This window comes from Macrobrachium rosenbergii, chromosome 57 (assembly GCF_040412425.1).
Source record: "Macrobrachium rosenbergii isolate ZJJX-2024 chromosome 57, ASM4041242v1, whole genome shotgun sequence".
Taxonomy (NCBI): domain Eukaryota; kingdom Metazoa; phylum Arthropoda; class Malacostraca; order Decapoda; family Palaemonidae; genus Macrobrachium; species Macrobrachium rosenbergii.
This window is the reverse complement of record NC_089797.1, coordinates 11,994,961-12,018,247: the sequence shown is the minus strand read 5'-3', so window position 1 is coordinate 12,018,247 and position 23,287 is coordinate 11,994,961. Positions and strand designations below refer to the sequence as shown.

General features: G+C 37.2%; 1 protein-coding gene across 18 annotated transcripts in view; it reads left to right on the top strand.

Moving 5' to 3' along the window:
- Positions 1–23,287, top strand: part of alpha-Cat (catenin alpha) — a 99,555-nt gene that overhangs the window by 19,470 nt on the left and 56,798 nt on the right. For 4 of the 18 annotated variants that reach the window (XM_067101392.1, XM_067101394.1, XM_067101390.1 and 1 more), the window contains exon 2: positions 13,346–13,546. In XM_067101392.1, coding sequence (XP_066957493.1) covers positions 13,433–13,546 — 114 coding nt within the window. In that variant the 5' untranslated portion in view covers positions 13,346–13,432. Of the gene's footprint in view, positions 1–11,645; positions 12,116–13,345; positions 13,547–17,934; positions 18,371–23,092; positions 23,213–23,287 lie in introns of those variants that run through there. The other 14 variants (XM_067101388.1, XM_067101380.1, XM_067101378.1 and 11 more) reach the window with 8 other exon arrangements.

The following is a 23,287-nucleotide window of genomic DNA, read 5'->3' as shown; positions in this document are numbered from 1 at the left end:
AAAAAAATCCTTCGGAATTCGGTATAATGGAATGACTTTGCTACCACCCGGTACGAGAACTATAATGGGATTATTATCAGCAAATCTAAGGTATACCTTACCCCTTGATTGTCAGTAGCAAGCGATTCTGCCACAAAACTTGTGCGTAATCATCCCTTTTCTCTCTAATCCAACTTGTGGTTAAACATAATTCTTAAGGGTTTGAGAATTATAAAACTGACCCTTGTGATAGAAAAGATATTTATTACTATTCATTCGTGGTAAAACTCAATATGCTTTTAAAATTGACCCCTTGTGTGTCAAGTACTAGCACCAATGTCGGTAATTATAGTGTTAAACCAAGTAAATTTCAGTGTGAATTGTCATTATATTTTTTTTAGTGGTAGGAATAAATTGTAGAATGGGTCGTTGCCAAGTTAGGAAGCGCAGTATTGTAGGATTGTTACATTTTAGGGCCCCACTACCGGTATAGTGTGTAATTATGCCTGAAAATACCTCTGCTGTTAGGTATATATAAAAAAATTTTAGGTGTGCTGGCCGCAGCTTTCGTGTCCAGTGGTAACATGTCAAAGAAAGTATTGGGAAGCTTTCATTGACTGGGTTCTGGGAAGTTGATAAACGCCACTGTGGCGTAGGCGACACGTGTGTGTGTGTGTGCGCGCGCGCTTCTCATTCTCATTTCCTTTCTATTTATATCTGAGCCCAAGACTTTTTATAGATTGTGTTCCCTCGTTTGGTTTGTTCGTAAATGTTATAAAACAATGCTTTTGGTTTTACTTATATGAGGGGACTAAAAATTAAAGTATTTGCAAGATTTTATTTTGGAAACTCATTATATAATTTTGTGTCGTACCAAGAAACAAAAAAGTAAATTTCGTATTAAACAGAAGAATTCCCATCGAACTGAAAGCAACAGAAATTTCATCATTCAGTCCCATAGACTCTCCTGGACAAAATAATGAAAACATAAGGGCATTGTTTATAATTTTCATTTGCGAGCAGCACATTCAATAATTACTACGGTTTTATGAACGGTATCGGCAGGTCTCTCTGATTTCCTCTGGGCGTGTGCAGGGATATTGAGCTCAAGTTCCTGACGGAAGTGGGCGTAGGCTTCTTCGGAGAAGGGCGGACTTTGATTATGGGTTCATGACATGCAACGCCCATTCCTCATGTGCACGCGGCTTCTTTCATTGGCTGGAAGAAGTACGGGTTTAGACCTGATACGGAAAAAAGATTTTTTGTTGTTGTTGTCCGTATGTTTTGAATGGTTGTGTCATGGAGTTGATGTGTAAAATTTGAGTTCCATGGAGTGAAGCCCAGTTTTAAATGGATTTTGGTTTTTGTTGCGGTGTTTCCATGAAGACTTGATTTATACCTTAATGCCACGATTTGAATATGGTGTTAAGAACAGTAGTAAAACGAGGCTTCCGTCTTATGCCAACGGCTTTGAGTTAGGCGTTGTACTGTAGTTAGATTTCCCCAATGAGATTTGAATTGGGCGTTGTGCTGTTTTTAGTATGTTCCCCTCTGAGGAGTGCATACTATTTTATACTTGTTTAATCAGCATCATCCTCAGACTTTTTAAGTTAATACGAGTGGTTTTTGCTAAACGAAGTAACTCGGTTATAATTTTACATGCTGCTGGCAAATTTACTTTTATACTTAAATAGGAAAATAATACAATCCTGATTTTTATGCTTGTCTCTATGTTTCTCTTGGATCTCGCAAATTCGAAGTAAGCTGTGATGCGTCGGGTAGGAGTGGTCATTAGGCTTAGCCGTGGTATGAAGCCTGGGAATAATACTTCATTCTCACACGCACGCAACAAGATCGATTTTCCGTCCAAGGAGGGCTTAAGAGACGGCCTCTCTCTCTCTCTCTCTCTCTCTCTCTCTCTCTCTCTCTCATATTATGTAGTAGATTATCTTTCCCAGTGTAACAGTTTAACCATTGTTGGAATTTTTGGGGTGTTTTGAAAGTTCCTTAAGCTTATAAAGTATCTCGATGATCCAGAAATAATTTCAGTTGTAATGTCCTGGAACGCCTTTTGCATGTTGCGTGTCCATTGGTTGCTGGATTCACACGTTACGTGATTGAGCTACTTAAATTTAGAACGGACCTGCCAAGGAACTTTACTACATTCTGTGGGGACAAAAGATATTGTTTCGAGAATCGAGTTCATAGGTTTTTGAAATGATCACTGCGCCACTACACTTGATAAAAAAGAAAAATCGAAGCTGCAAGTGTGTAGTAGGCATGGCGTGGAACTGGGCATATTCGGTGGCAGTTTGTCATTTAGTGGACCTAATCTTATTTTGTTTATATCAGGGCTCCCACCTTGGAAACAAGATTGTATGGGTTTTGTTTTCTTGGAAACTCAAGTTAGGGATTACGTTACCTATCTATTTAGGTGTATTGATTTTGGAAACATATCCTCCTGGGAAATTATATTATACTGTAATGTGCATGTTGGGTTATCGGTACCGTCGAGTTTGTTGGGCATCCGATACCATGTTAGTGGCACATATTTCAGAATTTTTTGTTCTCAGCGAAGTGAAACCCCTGTTAAAAGTTTTTAAAAGCAAGTGACAGCATGGAATTTAACCTTTGGTGTTTTTTATGAGCTTAAGGTAATTTACAACAGGGCAATATTCAATGTGTATTGTCATATTAATATCATGAGAATATGAAAATAATGCACTCTGATAATAGAAATCACTATATTATACAGTACGGTAATCTTCCTGTGACCTCAGATGATTTTTCTAGACTGTTTTACATGTGATGTCGTAACTTGGAAAGAGCAGTGTATAAATAACAAATTTAATGGAGGGACTTTCCACCCACCTGAAGTGGAACAGACTTAACGGCGATACTGCTTCTACTATACTACCAATGGGAAAAGATTTCCATTCATTGATATGACAAGAGAACAGCACCACCTTACCTCGTAGGTGCCTGATGCCGTCAGCAGTGCACCTCACGCGATGTTCTGTGTGCATTATTGAAGGGCGTGTGCAGAGCCCCTTCTGCCTTAGCTGCACCCACTTATTTCATATTCATCCACCCTTCTGTTCTTCCATCTTGCTGTCCAACCTGTCTAACTGTTACTTCTGAGTGTGACTGTGGGGTTTTCTCCCAGTTTTACTTATTGGTCGTTGTACTTCATTTAAGTTATTTTTTGGATCTCTTTATTGCGCTGTCCAATCACTGCAACTCCTTTTCAGTGACGTGAGTGCTGAATGGCTGAAAGTGCCCCAGTGCTTGATTTGAGAGCCTAATTTCATGATTCATTCATTCAACAATTCCCAACTTCGGATACGGCGGAAGTTTTCCATCTTGGCCTGTTCAGTTTTCCTTCAGTGTCTTTTGACTGGTAAGATCCTTGTTGGTGGTGATGCAACCGTCCATGTTTAGAACTACAAATTTCTTGCCTCTTCAGGGGCATTCAGAGCAAGCCTTTGATTTTGCCGGCCGTAGCCTACCTTATTTTATTCAATTGTAGAGCGTTGCATGCAAGCAAACAGAAATTCTGATGCAGCAATATAGGTCAGCAGTGTGAGTCAGTTGCGTGCATGCATGCATGCATGCTTGCAGGCATTCCGAACCGGTTGCTTTTGGGGGGAATTTTCATTCAGTTCAAAGCGGTCTTGCAAAACGTACGGCATTCGTCCACGTGGGGGGAAAATAAAACATTGTGGAGGTGTAATGAAGGCCACACACACAGAGAGAGAGAGAGAGAGAGAGAGAGAGAGATAAGAGTAGGAGTTATTGTGAGTCGATTAAAGCGAATACGAGCAGCGACGAGAAGGTCAGGAGAGGGGAGGAAAGAGGGAGAGAGGGCGAGCGGCGGGCAGACCCATACGGAGGAAACCAGGGACCCTTTGCGGATCAAGAGGTAGGTGAGGGACGGGCGAGGGGATACTGAAGGAGGGAGAGTCATTGAGTCGCCCGTTGGGGGACGAGGCCAGTAGCACACGCCGTCACAGTCACAGCATTTTAAAGGTAAAGAGCCACCAGACGGATCACCAGGAAAAGAGAGAGAGAGAGAGAGAGAGAGAGAGAGAGAGAGAGAGAGAGAGAGAGAGAGAGGGGGGGGGGAGGGAAAGGGCATTGAAAACCAGCCCTTTTTTCCCCTCGCCCTTGGTCGCGCCTTCGTGTTCTCTGTCTCCCTCAGTCTTTCATGTTCCCCTTTGGTGTCCCCTTTGCTTTCGGAAGTTGGCTGACGCGAGTGTCAGCACCAGTCATCGATCTGAACTGGAGCGTTTGAAATGTTCGCCCATTACTATTGTGTGATGGCGATGACGGTGGTTTCTCTTGAAATGGAGATATTCCCATCATTCCGCTGCTAGACTGTCGGTAATAACCTTTGTCTTTGCTCCGAACCAGAATGTAGAGCTTGCAGGTTTTATGCTTATTGCCATATTTTCTCGGAACATTTATTAGTACAGCCGTAAATTTACCGGTGGAGATTATTCTACTTTCGTGGTCGGTTTCCTTTAAGCAGATTTGGAGTTCCTTTAGGACGCCGTCAAGGATGTCAGTCGGTTCTTTTGCCCTCCGATAAGTTTACTCGGAAAAATAAAATTTAATCCAATGGTTTTCCGTGGATATTTGAACTTTTAACTCTACTTTTGAAGCTAGCGAATCGAAAGGTTTACTTAATGATGTAGATCCCGCAATAGACAGCATGAGAATTTTTCATGAATTGTTTTTAAACTAAAGAAAACGTTTAACAGTAAAAGAAATGAGATGGTATAGATGTGGATAGGAACTGTTTGTTTCTGTGATGCTTATTTCCATCTCCCCAGCTTTGTATTCGTTTTCATTGCTTCACCCCCGCAGGAGGTAGAGCCATCAATGCACCTCATATGGTGCTCTGCAGGTATTAATTAAGGGTCTTTGCAGCGTCCCCTCGGCCCCTAGCTGCAACCTCTTTCATTCCTTTTACTGTACCTCCGTTCATATTCTCTTTCTTCCATCTGAGTTTACACCCTCTCTAACAATTAATTGATACTGCAACTCCTTTCCAGGACCCAGACCCTGCACCTTTCAAACCTTCTTACTGTGAATTTCCCTTTCGGCGCTGAATGACTTCATAGGTCACAGCGCTTGGCCTTTGGCCTAAATTCTATACTCTATTCTTTATTGCTTCACATTCCAGCTTGACGCGTGTAATGCTTTCCATTCTTTCGTGTGGTTTGCATTAGTTTTCCCTCCGTTTTTTTTAAACGTCACCAATGTCTGATATTGTTGATTGATACTGTCGGCATTGACCCGAGTTTCTCAGTTATACTGAGCAGATATTTAGCTGAAAGCGTTCTGTCATTCTCGATTACCGCCTCCGTCTGAAGAGCTGAACTGATGACCGAATTCATTGTCATTCATCATCCTCCATTCGTGACACAGTTCGCTCTCTAGCTGTGCAAAAGAGCAGTGCTGTAGTTGATTTGATACAAGCAAAGGTCCACAATTAGCTCTTCACAAGTCGAATTCATCCAACTCGGTTTCTCAGAGGAAGGCTTCGGGGCTACTTGGCTCTCTGAAGTGCGTTTATGCATAATTTGTTAATTTATGTCTTACTGTTTTTCGCTCTTCTACTTTCAGCTTTTCATGCTTTTCTCCTTTCGTTTATGGGTATTCCGGTTTTTGAAAGATAATGTGAAAGTAGCGCTGTGATAGAAGAAGAAGAAGAAGAAGAATTTTGTATATGTTGAAAGTATGGCCATTTTAACTCAACCTTTGCCTCTTCATGGGACAGAAAAGCACACGCGACGTCTGTTAAGACTATCCATGACATCAAAAGCGCTGATGTTTTGTTAAAAACAGTGAGGCCTGTTAAGTGAAAAAGTCTCAATTTTGGGCTCAATGGCTTAGTCAGCCCTTCAAAGGCACTTATCCGCCTTCGCTGAACACTAGGCGTTGCCAGCAGTTAGTATTAAAAGAAATTTGCTATGCTGAATTGCAACACTATCTCACCACTTAACGCACTGTCTCTTACAGCAGTTGCATGCAACAGCTCAACTACTGTGTGTGTGTGTGCGCGCGCGCTCGCGAGAGAGAGAGAGAGAGAGAGAGAGAGAGAGAGAGAGAGAGAGAGATCGTGTATGATGTTAGCGAGGATGTGTTCAAATGCTAATTGCCCTTGTATTTTTGTGTGTCTTTGTGCCTCTAATCGCCGTATAGTCCTTTGTGTCTACACTTGAGTGTAATCCAGTTGCATAGCTGCAATATCCCTCAGTTAATGACAACGCTAAAATAAAGTTAGTGGGCTCTGTCGTATTTAGAAGTTTCATGTTCACTCTCTTCCAACCGAAGATGCTCTCTCTCTCTCTCTCTCTCTCTCTCTCTCTCTCTCTCTCTCTCTCTCTCTCTCTCTCTCTCTCTCTCTCTCTCTCCAACAGGTTTTTCCCTCCCCAACTCAGGTTTTTTTCTCTGTCGGGAACGTGCAGATGACCTGTTGCTAGGCACCTGTAGCCTAGTTCTGCTCGATGTTATATTGTGAATTGAAACTTCTCTTTTTATAAAGTAGATAGGTCTCTCCTACAGAAGTACTCCCCTTAGGGGGGGTTAGTGCCGTCATTGCACCTCTTGCGGTGTATTGTAGGCATTACTTAAGGTTCTTTATAGCTTCCCTTCGGCTCCTAGCGGCAACCCCTTTCATTCCTTTAACTGTACCTCAGCTCATATTCTTTCTTCCATCTTACTTCGCATCCTCTCCCAACAATTAATTCATGGTGCAGCTGCGAGGTTTTCCTCTTGTTACACCATTCAAACCTTTTTACTGTGAATTTCCGTTTCTAGCGCTGAATGAACTTATAGGCCCGAACGTTTGACCTTTGGCCTAAATTATATATTCTATGCTATTCTGTTATATTCTACAGACGTACTGGTGGTAAAAAGAATCGGGTTTTTGACCCCTGTGTTTTCAGGTTAATAGGTTAAGTGGAAAAAACAACACAAGAGTTTGTCTTTTTCATAATTCGACTTGTGAATCATGGATGAACCTTTGTGCAGAAAACTCTCACTCCATTAGCCACTTCATACAATTACACTGAAGGCTAATCAGCAGCGCATTGAACCCTGCATCCTGTGTCATTTGATATCTTGCGTGTATTCCCTTCTTTTGTAGTACCTCATTCATTCCTCCTGTTCAGCGTTTTGCTCTCTTTCTGAAGAATATATTTTTCATCAACCTGTTTTCCACCATTCTTCCCACTTGACCAAACCATATCAAAACACGTATATATCCATCCTTCCATGTAACACAGGCCCTGTTACCTCATCTTTACACTTTTGACATTATTATTATTATTATTATTATTATTATTATTATTATTATTATTATTATTATTATTATTATTATTATTATTTGAAGGGAGTAGACCCTCCTTTAAACATGTCTCGTTAAAAAGGATGGCTGTATTAAACGAATTTATCTTACACAGCGTCTTTTCTATTTTCCTTATGATTCGCTTTTCGGGCTCAGCGATGTTAGTCAGCAACTGGCCGATGTCGGCCAGTTGCTGACTACATCGCTGAGCCCGAAAAGCGAATCGTAAGGAAAATAGAAAAGACACTGTTTAAGATAGATTCGCATAATACAGCCATCCTTTTTAACAAGACCTATTATTATTATTATTATTATTATTATTATTATTATTATTATTATTATTATTGAGAAAAATCCACAGTTTTGTATATGTACATATATTTAAAGATAAAACTGAACAGTTTTATCTTTAAATATATGTTTTTATTGGTTTGTTGCTTGCTCCTGTGTTGTAACAGAGTTAACCATGAGCTCAGCGGTCTGGTAAAACTATATTGATAATAATAATAATAATAATAATAATAATAATAATAATAACAACAAGATCATCTTTATCTGACAAGAGCAGCAACGTTCAACCGTTTACATCATTATCATCAGCCCCGTTTTTGGCAATGTACAGTAGGCTCCACTTTTTTTCTTCCTCCGTATTTTCCTCTTTACTTTCCAGAAATTTACTGTGGTTTTTCTCCCGTATTTTTCCTCTTGTGTCTTCAGGTATTTTTCCCCTCATTTACTCGCGTCGTTCTACCGCATTTTTCTTACATCCTTTATTTTTGCTCTTTCCTTCTCCCTTATTGTGTTATCACAGTGTCGACCTGTATTATCTCTTTTTACTATTATCTTTCTCTTCATGTCCCTCTATTCGTATCTTGTCTCTTTATCCAATTTTTTTTTTTTTATTCTTTTGACCTTATTAGTCCCACTGTATAGCAGGGTCGGCCGCTCGAGTCAGCTTTCTCCATCTATTTCTGTTCCTTGCATCTTCTTCTTCTCCCCTCCCCCCCCTCAGTCCCACCTCACCCATATCCCTCCTCGCCACATCCATCCATCCCGTCGTCGAAATTTTGCTTTCCGTTTTATTTACATCCTCGTATATTTTCTTTCCCTCCTTATTTTGACATTCTTCCCAAGATTTTCTCTCTTCCCAAGATTTTCTCTCTTCCCATCACTTCCTCATTTCCTTTCTCCTTATTTTTATTTTCTCTGAGTTTTTCGGTGCTGCTTTCTCGGGTATGTTTATTTTCCCTCGGCATTTTCAATTTCTCCAGGTCTGACACACTTGAAAGATCATCCGCCCATTTGGCCTTTCAGAAAATTGAACGAGGCTTTATATTACAGGTAATGCATTTGAACGTAAGAAACTTGAAAAAGAAATGTACGGTAAGGATTATGTAGAATTTTTATTCTAAACTTTTGTAGGCTTTTTTTTTTTGAAGTGGAAATCGAGTATCGTTCCGCAATTCATCACCCGTGTTTTAAGCTAAGAGGATTATTTGCTGTTCCCCGGGGGTAATCCTTGTGTTTCGCTTGTTGGTGTAGATTTGCTTTTACAGCACACACCCACACACTAAAATTGTCGTTTAATATCTAATTCACTCATCCTCGAGGTCTGAGTGAATTTTATGGCGAACGACATTTTTTGCTTAATGCTGGAGTATAAAAATGACATGGTGAACGTATATGTGACACTATATATATATATATATATATATATATATATATATATATATATATATATATATATATATATATATATATATATATATATATATATATATATATATATATATATATATATATATATATATATTGGAGAAAAACCAGTGGAGGTGACAAAATGATATCAGCAGCAGAACTTGAAAAAGTTGTAATTAAACCTTATTATACATTACCACATGATTATTATTCAGTAGAAAATAAAATTACAGTAACACTGGCAATATCAGTAACAATTACACGTGATAACAAAAAATAGATGAACTGCCCAAACACGCAATATAAAAGAAATGACATCACAAAACCCACCGCACCTTAAAAAAAGGCGAATTGAAAAATGAAAAGGACTGATGAGAAAAATAGGCAATGGTGCATTCGGTAGGTAAGAAAATCAAAAAGTGACAGTTACAGAAAATACAGGAATAAACATCCGTATGCATGCTATATGAGACTGCAAATGTAATCGAGAGGTGACCACGGATACCAGAATCAAGAGACACCACAGCAAATTTGCCAAATACTTTAAAAATGTCATCACTCAAGTAACGAGGATAACTGAAAATGTCATCACCCAAGTAACAAGGATAACTGCTTTCGTAAAATGTAAAAACATCAAAGTAAGCTTCATTTTTTTTAGTGGGAACACGACTGCACGGAAAATATTTATAAATTTTAAATGAAAGCAAAAAAAAAAAAAAAAACTTAGTCATGAATACCACGGCGCTTATGAAAATGACCTCCCTCAAGGTTTTCCATCCAGTGTGAAGTGAACTGCTCCCAAAAACGATTTATTAGGCCCAGAATCCCGAGAAGACCCCAGATGATGAGCGATTAGAACAGGTCCAGACTCCAGAAGCCGCAGTGTACAGCTGAACTTGGCGTAGAGGTGATTGCTACGGCCGGATTTAAAAAAAATATTCACAGCTCTATATCACAAACAACATCCATTATATAAATTATAAAAAAGAGGAGCGCTGAATACGGACGGGTTATATACTCGTTAAGACTGGGAACAAGGTCTCTCCAAGTCTTCAATTCTCTCGCAAAGCATATTTCCACTGGTAGTAAAAGTTCATGCGAGCGTTATTAAATTGTTCACATGCCAGCAGTATGATAAAAAAGGTAATTTAGTCACTTTAAACACCACGATTAAAGCAGTTAGTGATAAACATAACAAATGCAGTTTACCCTTTAAATTACCATTACTCAGAGAGAGGAAGGAATTGAAAATTAACTATACAAACTAAAATTAATATTTTCTTAAATAGACACACACACATACTGATTGATATCGTATATATATATATATATATATATATATATATATATATATATATATATATATATATATATATATATAGAGAGAGAGAGAGAGAGAGAGAGAGAGAGAGAGAGAGAGAGAGAGAGAGAGAGAGAGAGAGAGGGATATATATATATATATATATATATATATATATATAGAGAGAGAGAGAGAGAGAGAGAGAGAGAGAAACTATTGTCATCATTGTGTTGATAATTCGTGTCGTTAATTGGCGATAAAACGGATGAGAAGCATATTGGTGAATTTTACATTCGTAGGGTTTTCACTGAGAGGGCTGATCAGACGAGTAGAGCACGCCTTTGTATAATAAGAAACAAAATATAAGAACCAAAAAGGAAGAAAGGGGTGTGTGGGAACCCAGGGAATAGGGAAGCGAGGAGAAAATACCCAAGCACAGGGTGGTATTATTATAGGCGGAGAAAGTGAGTCCTTGAACCGTGTAGTCGTTTACAGGCGAGAAATTCGGAAGATGTATCCGTCTCTCTCTCTCTCTCTCTCTCTCTCTCTCTCTCTCTCTCTCTCTCTCTCATGAGGGAGGGTGAATCACTCACGAGTGTTACAACGGGATCCTCTATCTGTGACGTCACGCTTGTAAAGACTTAAATTGAGCGGAAAAGTTAACGAAGATGATTTAGTATAAAATCGATGTCTTTTAAATCTCGATACGGAACTAATGTTTACGCCCTGAGGAGCTAGGACCATAGTCAGAGAAAGAAACGTTATATACATCTGTCTTTGTTCAAGAAGGAAATACATTCAAGGTGAATTGGTGGCCTAGGATGTGACGTAGATGATGATGTCATTATTATGGCATTTTTGTGAGTTGCCTGATGCTGCTGGAATGTACAGGCAGGAAGGAAAACAGCTCTCTCTCTCTCTCTCTCTCTCTCTCTCTCGGCTCACCTATCGATTCGCTTATTTATTTACTACGCCTGTCATTCATTTTACACTCGTGCTCCCCGTGTTCATGCTTTCCCCATCTCCATGACTGCTGCATCCTCCGAGTTTCTTCTTGCACGTATAACGGACTTTTGATATATCAATATGATTGTACTTAATTGGTTTATAGACTCATTTTCAGCCTTCCGTATATACGCTGTTATTAAGATAATGTCAAGGTAGAGTGCTTCTTTTCAGTCCAAATTGCGCGTGTGATTGAATGTATCTTGTTATAAAAAAGAACGTCATCACTTAAGAATATAAAGTAGATGTGTACAGTAATGCATGATCCAATAATTGGATCGCTGGGTCAGGCGGGAGAGAACGGTGGGAGGAGAGGCGAGACACGAGACCGTCGACGTCGAGAGAGTCCGTCTCAGTGTGTGAGGTGCCTCTGTGGGCGAGAGGGGTGTGAAAGTGTTCACTTTTTTCTTTGTTATTGTAGGTATTACTTGTTGGGAAATACCTCCGATTTCGTGTTGTGTTGCTTATTTGCCGTTCGTTTTAAGTCCTTTTAACATATATAGAAAAATTACTTAGTGAGCACTTTTCAAAGTTGGTTGATGAAACGAAGATTTCAAGTGTAAGTGTTTGAGTATTATCCTGAAGTGGACGTTGGGCTTCAAGGATCTTGATCTCTTTTTAAAGAGACGTCGTTATTGTGGGTTGATCTAAGTTCGTCTCCGTTTCACTATTCGTAGAACATCTCCATAGAATGACTTCCATTATCAAGAGTAAAGATATAACTTAAAGTAGGGTGGTCAAACACCATCTATTCATCTTGACACTAGTGCAGTTTGGTAAGTCTAGTCATCATTTCCCTTCAGAGTTCTTGGGAAGGAGGAGGATTTTAATTAGAGCTTTGTTTAGATTATCCGAGAAGCCAGACTAAATGTTGATTTGTATCTTTGATATAAAACGTGTATTTTCTTTGCATTTTAAAGTTTGTCTTAAATGTGAATAAATGTTTTAATGACTTTTGTGTCATCTTTAGAGTGATGGTTTTGTTTGAAGATGGAAGAAAACGTTAAAGTAAATCAATACAAACTAAAATTGTAATGTGTCGTTGATTTACAAGTAAAACATATATCAAGAAACCTAACTTAATTTTTTTTTTAAAAATCGCATTTGGTGGCCTGAGTAATAGACTTTAATAAAAATTAATTGAAAAGGGTTAGGTTACTCCTTAACAATTAGTAGGATTATATGCACTAGGAACTTACCTTTTATGAGTTATCCTATGCAATATGTCACTCACATGTAGTTGTTATGGACATTACAGAAGAGTAATTTAGTGTAATAAGTATGGTGTTATTGATATGTGGTGTTGAGATTCTTTCAAGCAAATCGATATAGCCTATACATAGAATGTTAGCATATTGTTCTGCTCTGTGTTTTAACAATACACCAAAATCTTGGTGTGAATGTAGAGCATCATTCATAGATGTGCATAATGTCAGATAATTGTCTTTTTATCAGTTAGCCAATCTGAAACCTACTATGTTATGTAAGGACTTTGTCAGAAGGTAAAAGTTATGAGTCCAAATTCTTTAGAATTTGTCAATAACTTTAAAGTTGGTCATAATGTGAAGTACTCTATAATATATCGCAACTTTATTAGCATAATACGCAAGTCTAGCATGAAAGTCTTCAGATGATATCAAGGTTCATGACTCACTGACTATAACCTTGTGCAAAAAATAGCTACCCTTGGGGACCTTCTGTGTTTCACAAATGCTACTTGTTTGGAGAAAATTGTATGATAGGAGATATTTACTTTTCCAAGAACCGTAACAGTATCTTAACACATCATCCTTTGTCTGGGACAGAGAGTCATCATGAAATCATATTGGAATGCTTGTTAATTTGGTACAGTTTTGTGAAATCAAAGTTTTTTCCATTTGGAAAATTTCATATTGTAATGAATTAGAGATGTACTGCAAGCATTTTTATCCCATCTTTATATAGTTTGTCTTATACATGGATATCATTGATTAGATATTAATATTTCTTTCTTTTTTTGGTTTCAGATCAATGTCCAGAGGTAATAAAGACAAGCAGTCATTAAGAGCTTAGTTTAGTGTACCTGGCTGACTTGGTTCTCTAATTTGTCCAAAATGACTCTGGACCACTATAATACTGGGGCTCCTGTGGTCCTCAAGTGGGACCCCAAAAACCTGGAAATCCGCACAATGTCTGTGGAGAAGACTCTTGAGCCTTTAGTTATCCAGGTGACGTTACGGGTTTGATTTGTGGTGTACCACTTAGGCCTCTCCCTGGATATGGCGGCACTGTACACTTCTTGCTGAGTGTGAGACGATGAGCAGGATTCTCTTTAAAGGTTACCTTCCTTCAAATGAGAAAGCTTGAATGAAAAATACAAAACAGTTATTATAATATTATAAAAATGTTTTAATATCATACATTGATGAAAATCTTGAAGTTAGTCATATTTGAGTATCAGTTCCTGGGGATTATGTATTTCATTGCTTTACAAAGAGTAGAATAATGAGATATCTGTCATCCTCTCATGACTCGGTATAGTTGCATGTACGGAGTTGAGTTAGTGATGCTCAGAACTTGCAAGAAAAGTCGAAGTGTATTGTACCATTTGTTGTCTGATGGTGTCTTTCAGTGACTCACCCAGATTCTGTGAAACATCAATGATGAATTACAGTTCATAAGATGATTTAGTGTTACCCATGGTGGTAAACATAATAAGTTGTTGCAGTGCAATAAATTTTAAGGGTATTAGTTGAAGTACAGAATTCCTGAAGGTTGGGATTGTGTTGCATTTAATTAGCATAGATAATGTCATACCAAAAGCTACTTTATATGTTTGGAAACTTGCATCTTTAGCCAAAATTCTTGTTTTAAACCATCCATGATCATAGTGTCAGTTTAATGGAGCTTAACTGGTCACCATTGTCTTCAGCATAAAATTTAGCAATATATTGGAGAATGCCCTGTACAAGAATTGTGAATTATTGTCATTGCTTACAAGTACCCCAGATGTGAGGAAATCTCTCAGTATATGTGCATCATTACCCATTGTATTGATTTTATAATATTAAAAGTCAGCGTATTAACTTTACTTGTGAATATTTAAACTTATTATTGTTCTGTGTGCTTTATCAGCAAATTTTAGCCAGATAGAGTTGAAGCAGTGTCATTTTATGTCAGAAGTTTTAGCAGTATGCAGAGTTTTTGCAAGTGTTGGCTAAACATTTTACCAGACCTGTTGCTTAATATAAGTGGTTTTGCATCTTTTTTGTGAGATCTGTCAAGTATTGTTAGCATCATGTTTATTTCCTTGTGTTAAGCCTATGTTCAGTGTATGTGATTGTTTTCTATATGGTGGGATTATGAGTGTCGTAAGTCTCATAGAATTTTTCTTCAAAAACTAACCATTCAATTATCCCTTTAATAGTTACCAAGCTCATTTTTTACTTTTTAGTTTATTACAGGAAATTATATTGAGATGCAGTCTGTTGAACTGAATTTATAAGGGATTCTCTTTCTTGATATCGGTATCTGCAATCATGATCACTTCACAACAAATTTACCACTTTTTCTAAGTCAAGAAGTATACATCCTTTGGATATAGAGAGGAATCTATAGGGTGTTTCATATTATTATTCAAATAGATGTGCAGAAGCTTGTTTGTATAGCCTATTCGGTAAATTTTGTCTTACTTAATTTAGGTGAATTAATTTTTCCAGGGTGAAGCAGAGAAGTATTGGCATCCTTAGTTGCTGCTAGTTTAAATCTTAATAGTGATCTGTAAGGTTATGGAAAAATTACTTTTCAGGCCATATAACGAGTACCAGTACCATCAGCGTAAGGATTTGTTTGATTTTTAGGTTTTCAGATTTTATTATCCAGAGATATTCAGATTTGATTGCTGACTTTGCCTTGAGTTTTAAGTTTTGTAGTGTAGTTTTTGATGTGTATGGACTTCCTTTAATTGACAAAGGCTTGTTACCACAGGTACTATTTTGGGGATTTTAAATTGATCATATCTGTTGTTCTGAAGGGTAGTGGTATTTCAGGTTAATCAAAGGAACTGCATTACTTTCCTGAGTGATTTTGAATTGTTTTGATATCTAACTCTTTGTGTTTGCTGTTATATTTTACAATTTGTGAATATTATATTTCAGCCAAACACTTATGTATGTGCATGCACTGCAGAGTGAATGGATATACGTACCCTACAGTTGAATTAAAGAACAATTTTATTTCTTAAAGACACCACTTATGAGGGACTTTTACTATAATTCAGTAATGTTAATTTTTGATTTGATAATTACTGATGGCAGGCAAGAGTGGTTTGTTCATTCTAGTAAACTTGGTGAGGGTAACCAGTGCCAACCTGCTTGGTAGTGCCACTAGTTCTTGATGTGGGTCAGCTTTGGTAGCCTACGAGCAGGTGACCTATGTTTTTTGTGTCCTTATCCAAAGTTATTACCTATTTTTGACTGTCTTTTGTCACTTGCTACAGTAATTTATACTAGTGATAAAATTTAGAGTATTAAGTATTTTTTAGAAATAATACATTATTATTGCTGTGTGATACGGCATACAAAGATTTAACAAATTTTTTTATGCCCTATCGCAATAGTAAGTGAACTGTGTGGGTTACTTCAGAGTTGGCATTTCTCATGAAAGTTGCCTCATTGGGTTTTATCTTACCTCAGGATGTTTTTTCTTTACTTTTTGCAGACGTAGATATTTCTTGTAAGATGGTTTTACCTTCCCCTTTGTTTCTTAGTATCTCAGATTTCTTCCGAGAATTAGAAGAGGATACCATGCTGTGTTCACTCTCAGGATCCTACTGTTGCCATAAAAGGTCCCAACCAGTGTAGACCTCTACAATAATGATTTCGTGGGAGCACTGTTTTATCCTGACGAAGGGAAGTAATTACCAGAGCTAAAGGTGCTGTTAAAAAGGAGTAGTATTTGGCCTCTAGTGTTGATGTTTACAAGACTGAGTGTAGTAATCTCATCTGCAGTTACATATGTTTTTAGAGGTGTATGTCCATTGTATCAGGTTTTGTCTTTAGGTTGCCACCCACTATGTTTTTTTTACCCCTTCTCTCAGGTCCTGTGGCTTTAGTTAGGCATTTTTTGTCATTATACATTTGGACAAGTGGCAGCTAGTTAGTCCACTCTGTGAATTGGTGTTGAAATAGTTACTGACCCTTGGAAAAGTGATGTACAGGGGTACATGCTTACTGTAGCCTATACCTGTGCATAAGCACTGCAGCAGTGTACAGTATTCTGTAAGTCAAAATTCAAGTACCAGCTTGATCTCAGTTAAATGGTTCTAGCCCAAGTTAGGGCTTTGGTGAAATGATTTTATTGGGATTTTGTAATCACTTGCAAAATTAGAGACAATATTTGTAACAGAGATAGTGTATAAATAAAGAATATTTTTGAATCAGGTTACCCTCTCCTTTGCAGGCTGATTGGCACCAGTTCTGCCAGTTGAATTGCTTTAAGATCTGTTTTTCAGTAATGTAATTCATAAAGGTAGTACCTCATTTACTTTATGTGGTTTGAAGTTTTGTTTTCTGCTATTTCTGTTGAAGTGTTTGTATCTTTGAACATAGGAAATATTTAACTTCTTTTATATTTGGTGTGACAAAGAGGTTGCAGTGCTTAACTGTTCTTGTATGGAGATAAATGAATACCTAAGAATAAAATTTTGAATAAATAAATACTGCTAGTTAGAAATGTATTTCTCATTTTGTATCATAGAAATGTCAAAGATTGAAGAAAAAATGTATTTATTTAGAAACTTGAGAGAGAGATTTTAGAAATACAGGTCTATTCTATAATGTTGTTACAAGATAAAAATGGTTTTTTCCTTTGGCAAATGATGTGTGTTATATTTATTGCAATCAGGTTCATGATGCTTAGCACTTGACAGTATCTCCTATAAAGTGCAGTGCAAAACTTCACTCTGAAAGGTCTTGGGTTTTACATTTGTAGAACTGCTTCTTTTTATATGGCTGCATATTTTATGAAGAATTGCACATTTCACGTCCCCTCCCCTAGTTTTAACAGTGCACATAGTATTTAACATTCCCACTCATAAATTTAATGGAAATGACAGTGCTTAAATATTAGTTGTACAGCATATAAAAAATACCAAGTTTAATCTTCTTTTTACCCATTTGAAGTTTTCCCAATAGTACTCACCTGTGATCTAAAAATTTCACCCACAGTTATTTCATGCTCCACGTCCCATATATACTGCATACGCTACTGTTAATGTTTACCTGGCAGAAAGTGAATTTGATGTATTTGGGTTTTCAAGCAAAACATGAGGAAGCTGAATGAAATATGTGAATTTGTTTTGATGCCGTCACTTTTCTTGCAGTTATGCATGTCTCAGCACTGAGTCAACTGGTAGCTTACGATGCTGCTCAGCATCACTCACAGCTTAGTGTTGTCCTTAGGTTAAGTCATTGCTTGCACCGTTCAAAGGTTATGTCTACACTATTAGGTTTTTTTGTTCATTTTCACCCATGATTAGTTGTCTTAATTCTATTGAGCATCACTAAATGCTTTATCCAGGGGAATTATTAAATACACAACTTTTTTTACTTTCTAGGTTGATCTGCATGTAGTGATCATTTTTTTTAGTTTCAAGAGCATGTCAGTATATCAGTGCACCTGCATGAACCCCTTCTATTGTTGAATAAGAATTTAGACTGTGAACTTGTTAAATTAACTCTATAGATCCACTGTAGCGTCTTATGAATGGTATTGTCATTTCGTTTGGTAGAACTGCGATGGAGTGATTTTTTATAGTGAACAATCAAGAAAAGTTCTTGTGAAATTCCTTTAGATTTTCATTAAATTAAAGCGATAGAAAAGTTTCTTAATCAAGGAGCCTGCAGCATCATCCTATCACCATGCCGGAGAGCAACTACTCCACAATGCCCAATACAGATAATGGAAGTGGACTCATTCTCCGCTGGGACATAAAGAATCTGGAAATAAAGACTAGATCAGTTGAAAAGACCTTAGAGCCCCTTGTCATACAGGTAAATGTTTTTATATTTAAACAGCATAACCATTTATTGTATAGTGAAGTTCTTGTTTTCTTATGAAGTACAAGTTGTTGCCTAACAAATGTCTTTTTTATGCCAGTCTTGGTGTGTCACCAGTTCAGAGTTTCAAACCTCCGTGCTACAGCGTTACAGTCCTTGATTTGTCATTATTAGCTGTGAGTGAGACAACCCTCTGGTGTGTGCACTTTGTGTCACCTGATAGTATTGACATTTTTAATTTAGCATATATTGATGTTTTGTATGCCATCTCATGACCATTTTTTCATTGTCTCTATTATCATTGTGTTGATGTGAGTGTCAGATATCCTTTCAAGGTTTGATGGTCTTCACTGTATTTGTTAGTATTATGTATCTTTTCATTGTCTTTATCAGATCATTACTGAATTAGTAATAGTACGGTATTGTGCAGTGCAGTATACTGTAGTACTTTTGGCTTGGGTAAATAGATCCTGCATTTGGAGATCTGCACAGCATTTTAATGACATTGGGCATGCTGTATGTGGATCTGTTTGTGACAAGCTTTCATTTTAAGCTGCTAGTTATATTTTACTACTAAGCCCAAGGTAGTTTGAAAGATAAGCACACTTTACTACTAAGCCCAGTGAGGCAGCTTGAAAGAAAGGCACACTGATTGATATTTGGGGCAGCGTAGAAGGATAAGCCCCTCTCTATTCAGTCTGACCAGGCAGGTTCAGACAAGCTGAGGGTCTTCATGAACATGACATTTACTCTGATTATCACCCTTCAGCTGCAGCAAAGGTTCTTTAGCATACTTGTGATAGTGAAAGGCTTAGAAAACTCATGACTAGAATGAAAACTTCTCTGACTACAGCATGACTACAGCTTGACTCCTGTATTTCTGTAGATTCATTGAGTCTCAAGTTTTGCATCTTTATGTCTGAAAACATAAAGCATAGTCTCTGAGGCAGAAGGAGCTATCTCTAGTTCTTTTAGAGCTTCAGCCTTTACCATGTCAATTGGAGTCAGTTCTGTGATTGGTGCAATCCGCAGGGTGTCAGTTTGTACTGTCCTTGTGAATGCCAATTTTTCATTTTTATTTTTTGGTTTCAGCCATTAAGGGTTACAAAACAACTCTTTCTGAAGTCTTTGAGCTTCATGAACTAGATGTGGGTTCTTCAGTGGAGTTGAGAAGCCTTATCCAGCATTTTGAGAAGGTTTCTTGACAGTCACATAAAGCCCCCAACTGGAACATAACTTTGGTATTGAAAAGTCGCACCCAGCACGTATAATGAGTCTTTAAGAAACTTCTCTGCTAGATCTCACAGTGAAGAGTCTGATGAATCTCACAATGAAGAGTCTGATGAATCTCACAATGAAGAGTCTGTCTGCAGGGAAAGCTTTCAGGGATTCTTTTTGTCTTCGTATCCTTTCCACCTTTGATGGATTCAGCAGTCATATCCTAGAGACAAACTTCCTTTGCCACCAGCCTGTCTATCCACGTAAGTGGTGACTTTTGTTTTTCTGTGCCAAGAGATCACATATAAATATATGCACTTACTTTTTGTAAGTCACGACCCTACTTATAATTGCTAGAACCTTTTCCTGACTTATTTTGTCATCTAGTACTCTTCTGGCTCCTTCAGTACTCTTTGAACATGCTACTTTAAGAAAATAATGCAACTGGAGATGATATGCATAAAAATGGCTTGTATAATCGGTGTTGAATCATGATTAAGGTTCTTTGTAGATGATTACAACTTTGAAAAAACAGCTGAACAGTAAATGTTTCATGTCAAATTGTATAAAGCCTTAATCTTCAAGCTCTTGAATAGGCACCAGGTGCAGCGAGAAGTGAAGGAATAGGTTGGTACGAGATGGGAAGCCCCATTAGATGGTAGTCTCGCTTATTAGTTAGCCAGCAGGGAGTTGATGAAATATGAAAACAAGAATATGGTCTCACATGCCAACTGCATTGAAAAGACTTTTGTAAAGCAGTTTTGTGTCTATGTGAAATAAAATGTTATGTTTGTACTTATGAATGTAATATTTTAACATATATGCTGCTGAACAAACTAACATTAATAATTTCCTGTTGGTGTTAGTCATTTTAGTGTTAAGTTTGAATTAGTAGTTAGAAGGGATATGTCATTGTAGAGATTTAGGCAACTATACTCTACTAACTAACTTACATCCCTTTTTATGATAGAAAAGTATAATAACGAATTATTTTGAAAATAATTTTTAGTGTAGCCTTACTGCTGTACAATATAAACTTTTGACTGACACTAGCATTGAGCAACACATACAGTGTTTTAAGCTTGTGGTCAGTTGAACTTACATTAAGCAATAACCTTATTGTGTAATGCTTCAAAGCATTGTATTTATTGATGTTGGTATTGTCTTATATTCCTAAGATTTCCCATATCCAGTATTGGACTTCAAAAAGTGATTCCAATGTACTTTTGAAATGAATGCAGTGAATACTTGGATGTGGGTGTCTTGCTGGATAATTAAGAAAGAAAAGAAATAGAATATGGAATTGGATATGTAGTTAAGATATATGTTAAATCTAAAGACCCAGCCTAATGTATCTTGAATAATGTTTAGTCTATAATATAGTGTAATATTCAGTCAGCTTTTGGAGAGAACAGTCGGACCTAGATCCCCAAATAGCAGCAATTAACTTGGATAGATAGTATCAAAATATAAGAGACAGTGGGATGAAACCAATCCTGGGAGTACCATGGTTGTTGTTATTTCAAGTTTGCTTCGGAAGTAACCAGAGGTTTCAGGTATCATATCCCATTTGACTAAATTTTCCCAGTTCTGGCATTGTTATTCACACTGTTCACAAAAGGATTTATCAAATGTCAACTTTATTTAGTAACTGTCCTCTTTAAGTATTTGAATTGTGTTCTTATTTCCTTGTAAGCTAGAAAATTAGGTATGCCTGGTTTTTGTTACTGGTATATTATTACTGTTACCTCACTTTTTTGTGTACACCATTACTTTAGCATAGGAGATAAAGGCTCTTAGTTGATTTAGTGGCAGTCGGGTATCATTCAGAACCTTTTCATACTCTTGTCATGAGGAGGCTCCTTTACTCTCCATGAATTGTTCGTACTCCTTAAGGCATAGGGAATATGTGAAAGAACTGAAGATTGAGGCCACTATGTGGTCTATGTACATGACTTCATTAATTCTGCAATCAGCCTATGTAGTTTCTCAATGTCAGTTTATCATGCTTATGGTAAAAAGTAGAGGCTTAGCTTGAGATGAGCCCTTCTGCTATAGCAGTTTTTTCCAATCCCTTGTCTCCCAGACCCCACTATAACTTCCCAGAAAAACATATGCCCACTGGTTGGTGGTAAAAAAAAAAAATTAATTTCAACTTTATTTTTAACATTCTATCTTAACGTTTGATTACAAAAGAATCCTTTATATTTATGTACCACAAAGTAATAATTGAATCAAATTATTGGGAACCTTGTGCTTCAATGTCAAAAAAATATTATTGGATCCCACGTCTCCAACCCACCCAAATTTTCCCAGGCCTCACTGGTTGGGCGTACACTCCAAACTGGTTATAACTGTACTAGAGCATTGCTGTGGGCATAGGCGTATGATCACATGCTCCCACTCTATTTCTTCTCACCCCCATTCATGTGTATAACTTTTTTCATCATTTATAACTTAACTACCTAACCAACCTTACTCCTGTAATTTCTTGCAGTTTCCTGTCGTCCCTTACAGGGGAATTGTTTGGTCAGATGTGTATAAGGATATAAATTATCCTTCACCTCCATTTTCATACTCTCTTGATATTTCCCTCTCATTAGAGCAGCAGTTATCTAGCTCAGCTGAGGTATTTTACTGAGGTAATAATTTTTAAACTAATAACTTTTGTAAGGTTTTAATTAATTAGATAATTTATTGTATGCAATTTCAAAATGAAGAACCCTACTATCCCTTCATGTGGAAGTTGGAAATTAACTAAGTGGTCTGGTTACACTGTCCTAAGTAACAAACTGTAGTTGAGGTAGAATGAAGGTCCAGTCAGATAGTGACATATGACAACCTTTGGCTAGTTGAAGCATCAGTTACTTTAATCTGGGGTGTGTCTAAGATGTACGCTAAGATAGTATTCAAGGCAGGTTTGTCTGTCTGGTCATGTTAGGTCCTTGGTAATTTTTTAATGGTACTCTTAGTTTTTAAATGGTGATCTTGATTATTCGCCTTCCCTTCAGAAGCTGACTGATAAACCAACAAAAATTCCCTGCTTTAAGAACTCCTTCCCATTTTTTGCAGATATAATATTTTATTGATATCACTGATGATAATAATGACAATATTACCCATTTTAGATAACTAACAGCAGTTTTTAAATAGTAACTAACAGCAGTTTTTAAATAGTAGTTGCAGATTATTGTGGTCTTGATGGGAAGTGTAATTTTAACTTAGTGGTGTAGTTAATTATAGTATTATAGTAGAGTATGAGTGATTTTATATTGAGCTTGAATTCAGGCTGTGTGAGTAGTTTGAGCCTATTCATTATACTACATTGAGATGCTACATCCTAAAATGGCTCTTATTTTGATTTAGGACGGTAACGGTTACAATCCTACATTTTATCATGATTTGGGATAGTAGTGCTTTGTTTAAAGGTATTTAAAGGTAAAGCTGCTCATTTAGGATATTGTGTAAATGGTATTTAACTTATATTTTCATTTCCAGTCATGATAGATTGTGATTCTTGCCATAAATGTAACAAGTTTCCTAGAAAAAATCGCCGTCATTTCTACAGCATTGTCGATAATGTTTGGCTACTTGATCAGTGAATGCCAAACGTAGTTGGTAAAGTACTACCCAAAGGCGTTAGTTTTTTGCTGATGTGGGTGTCAGTGGCCTAAGTAGTATTGCAAGTCAAGT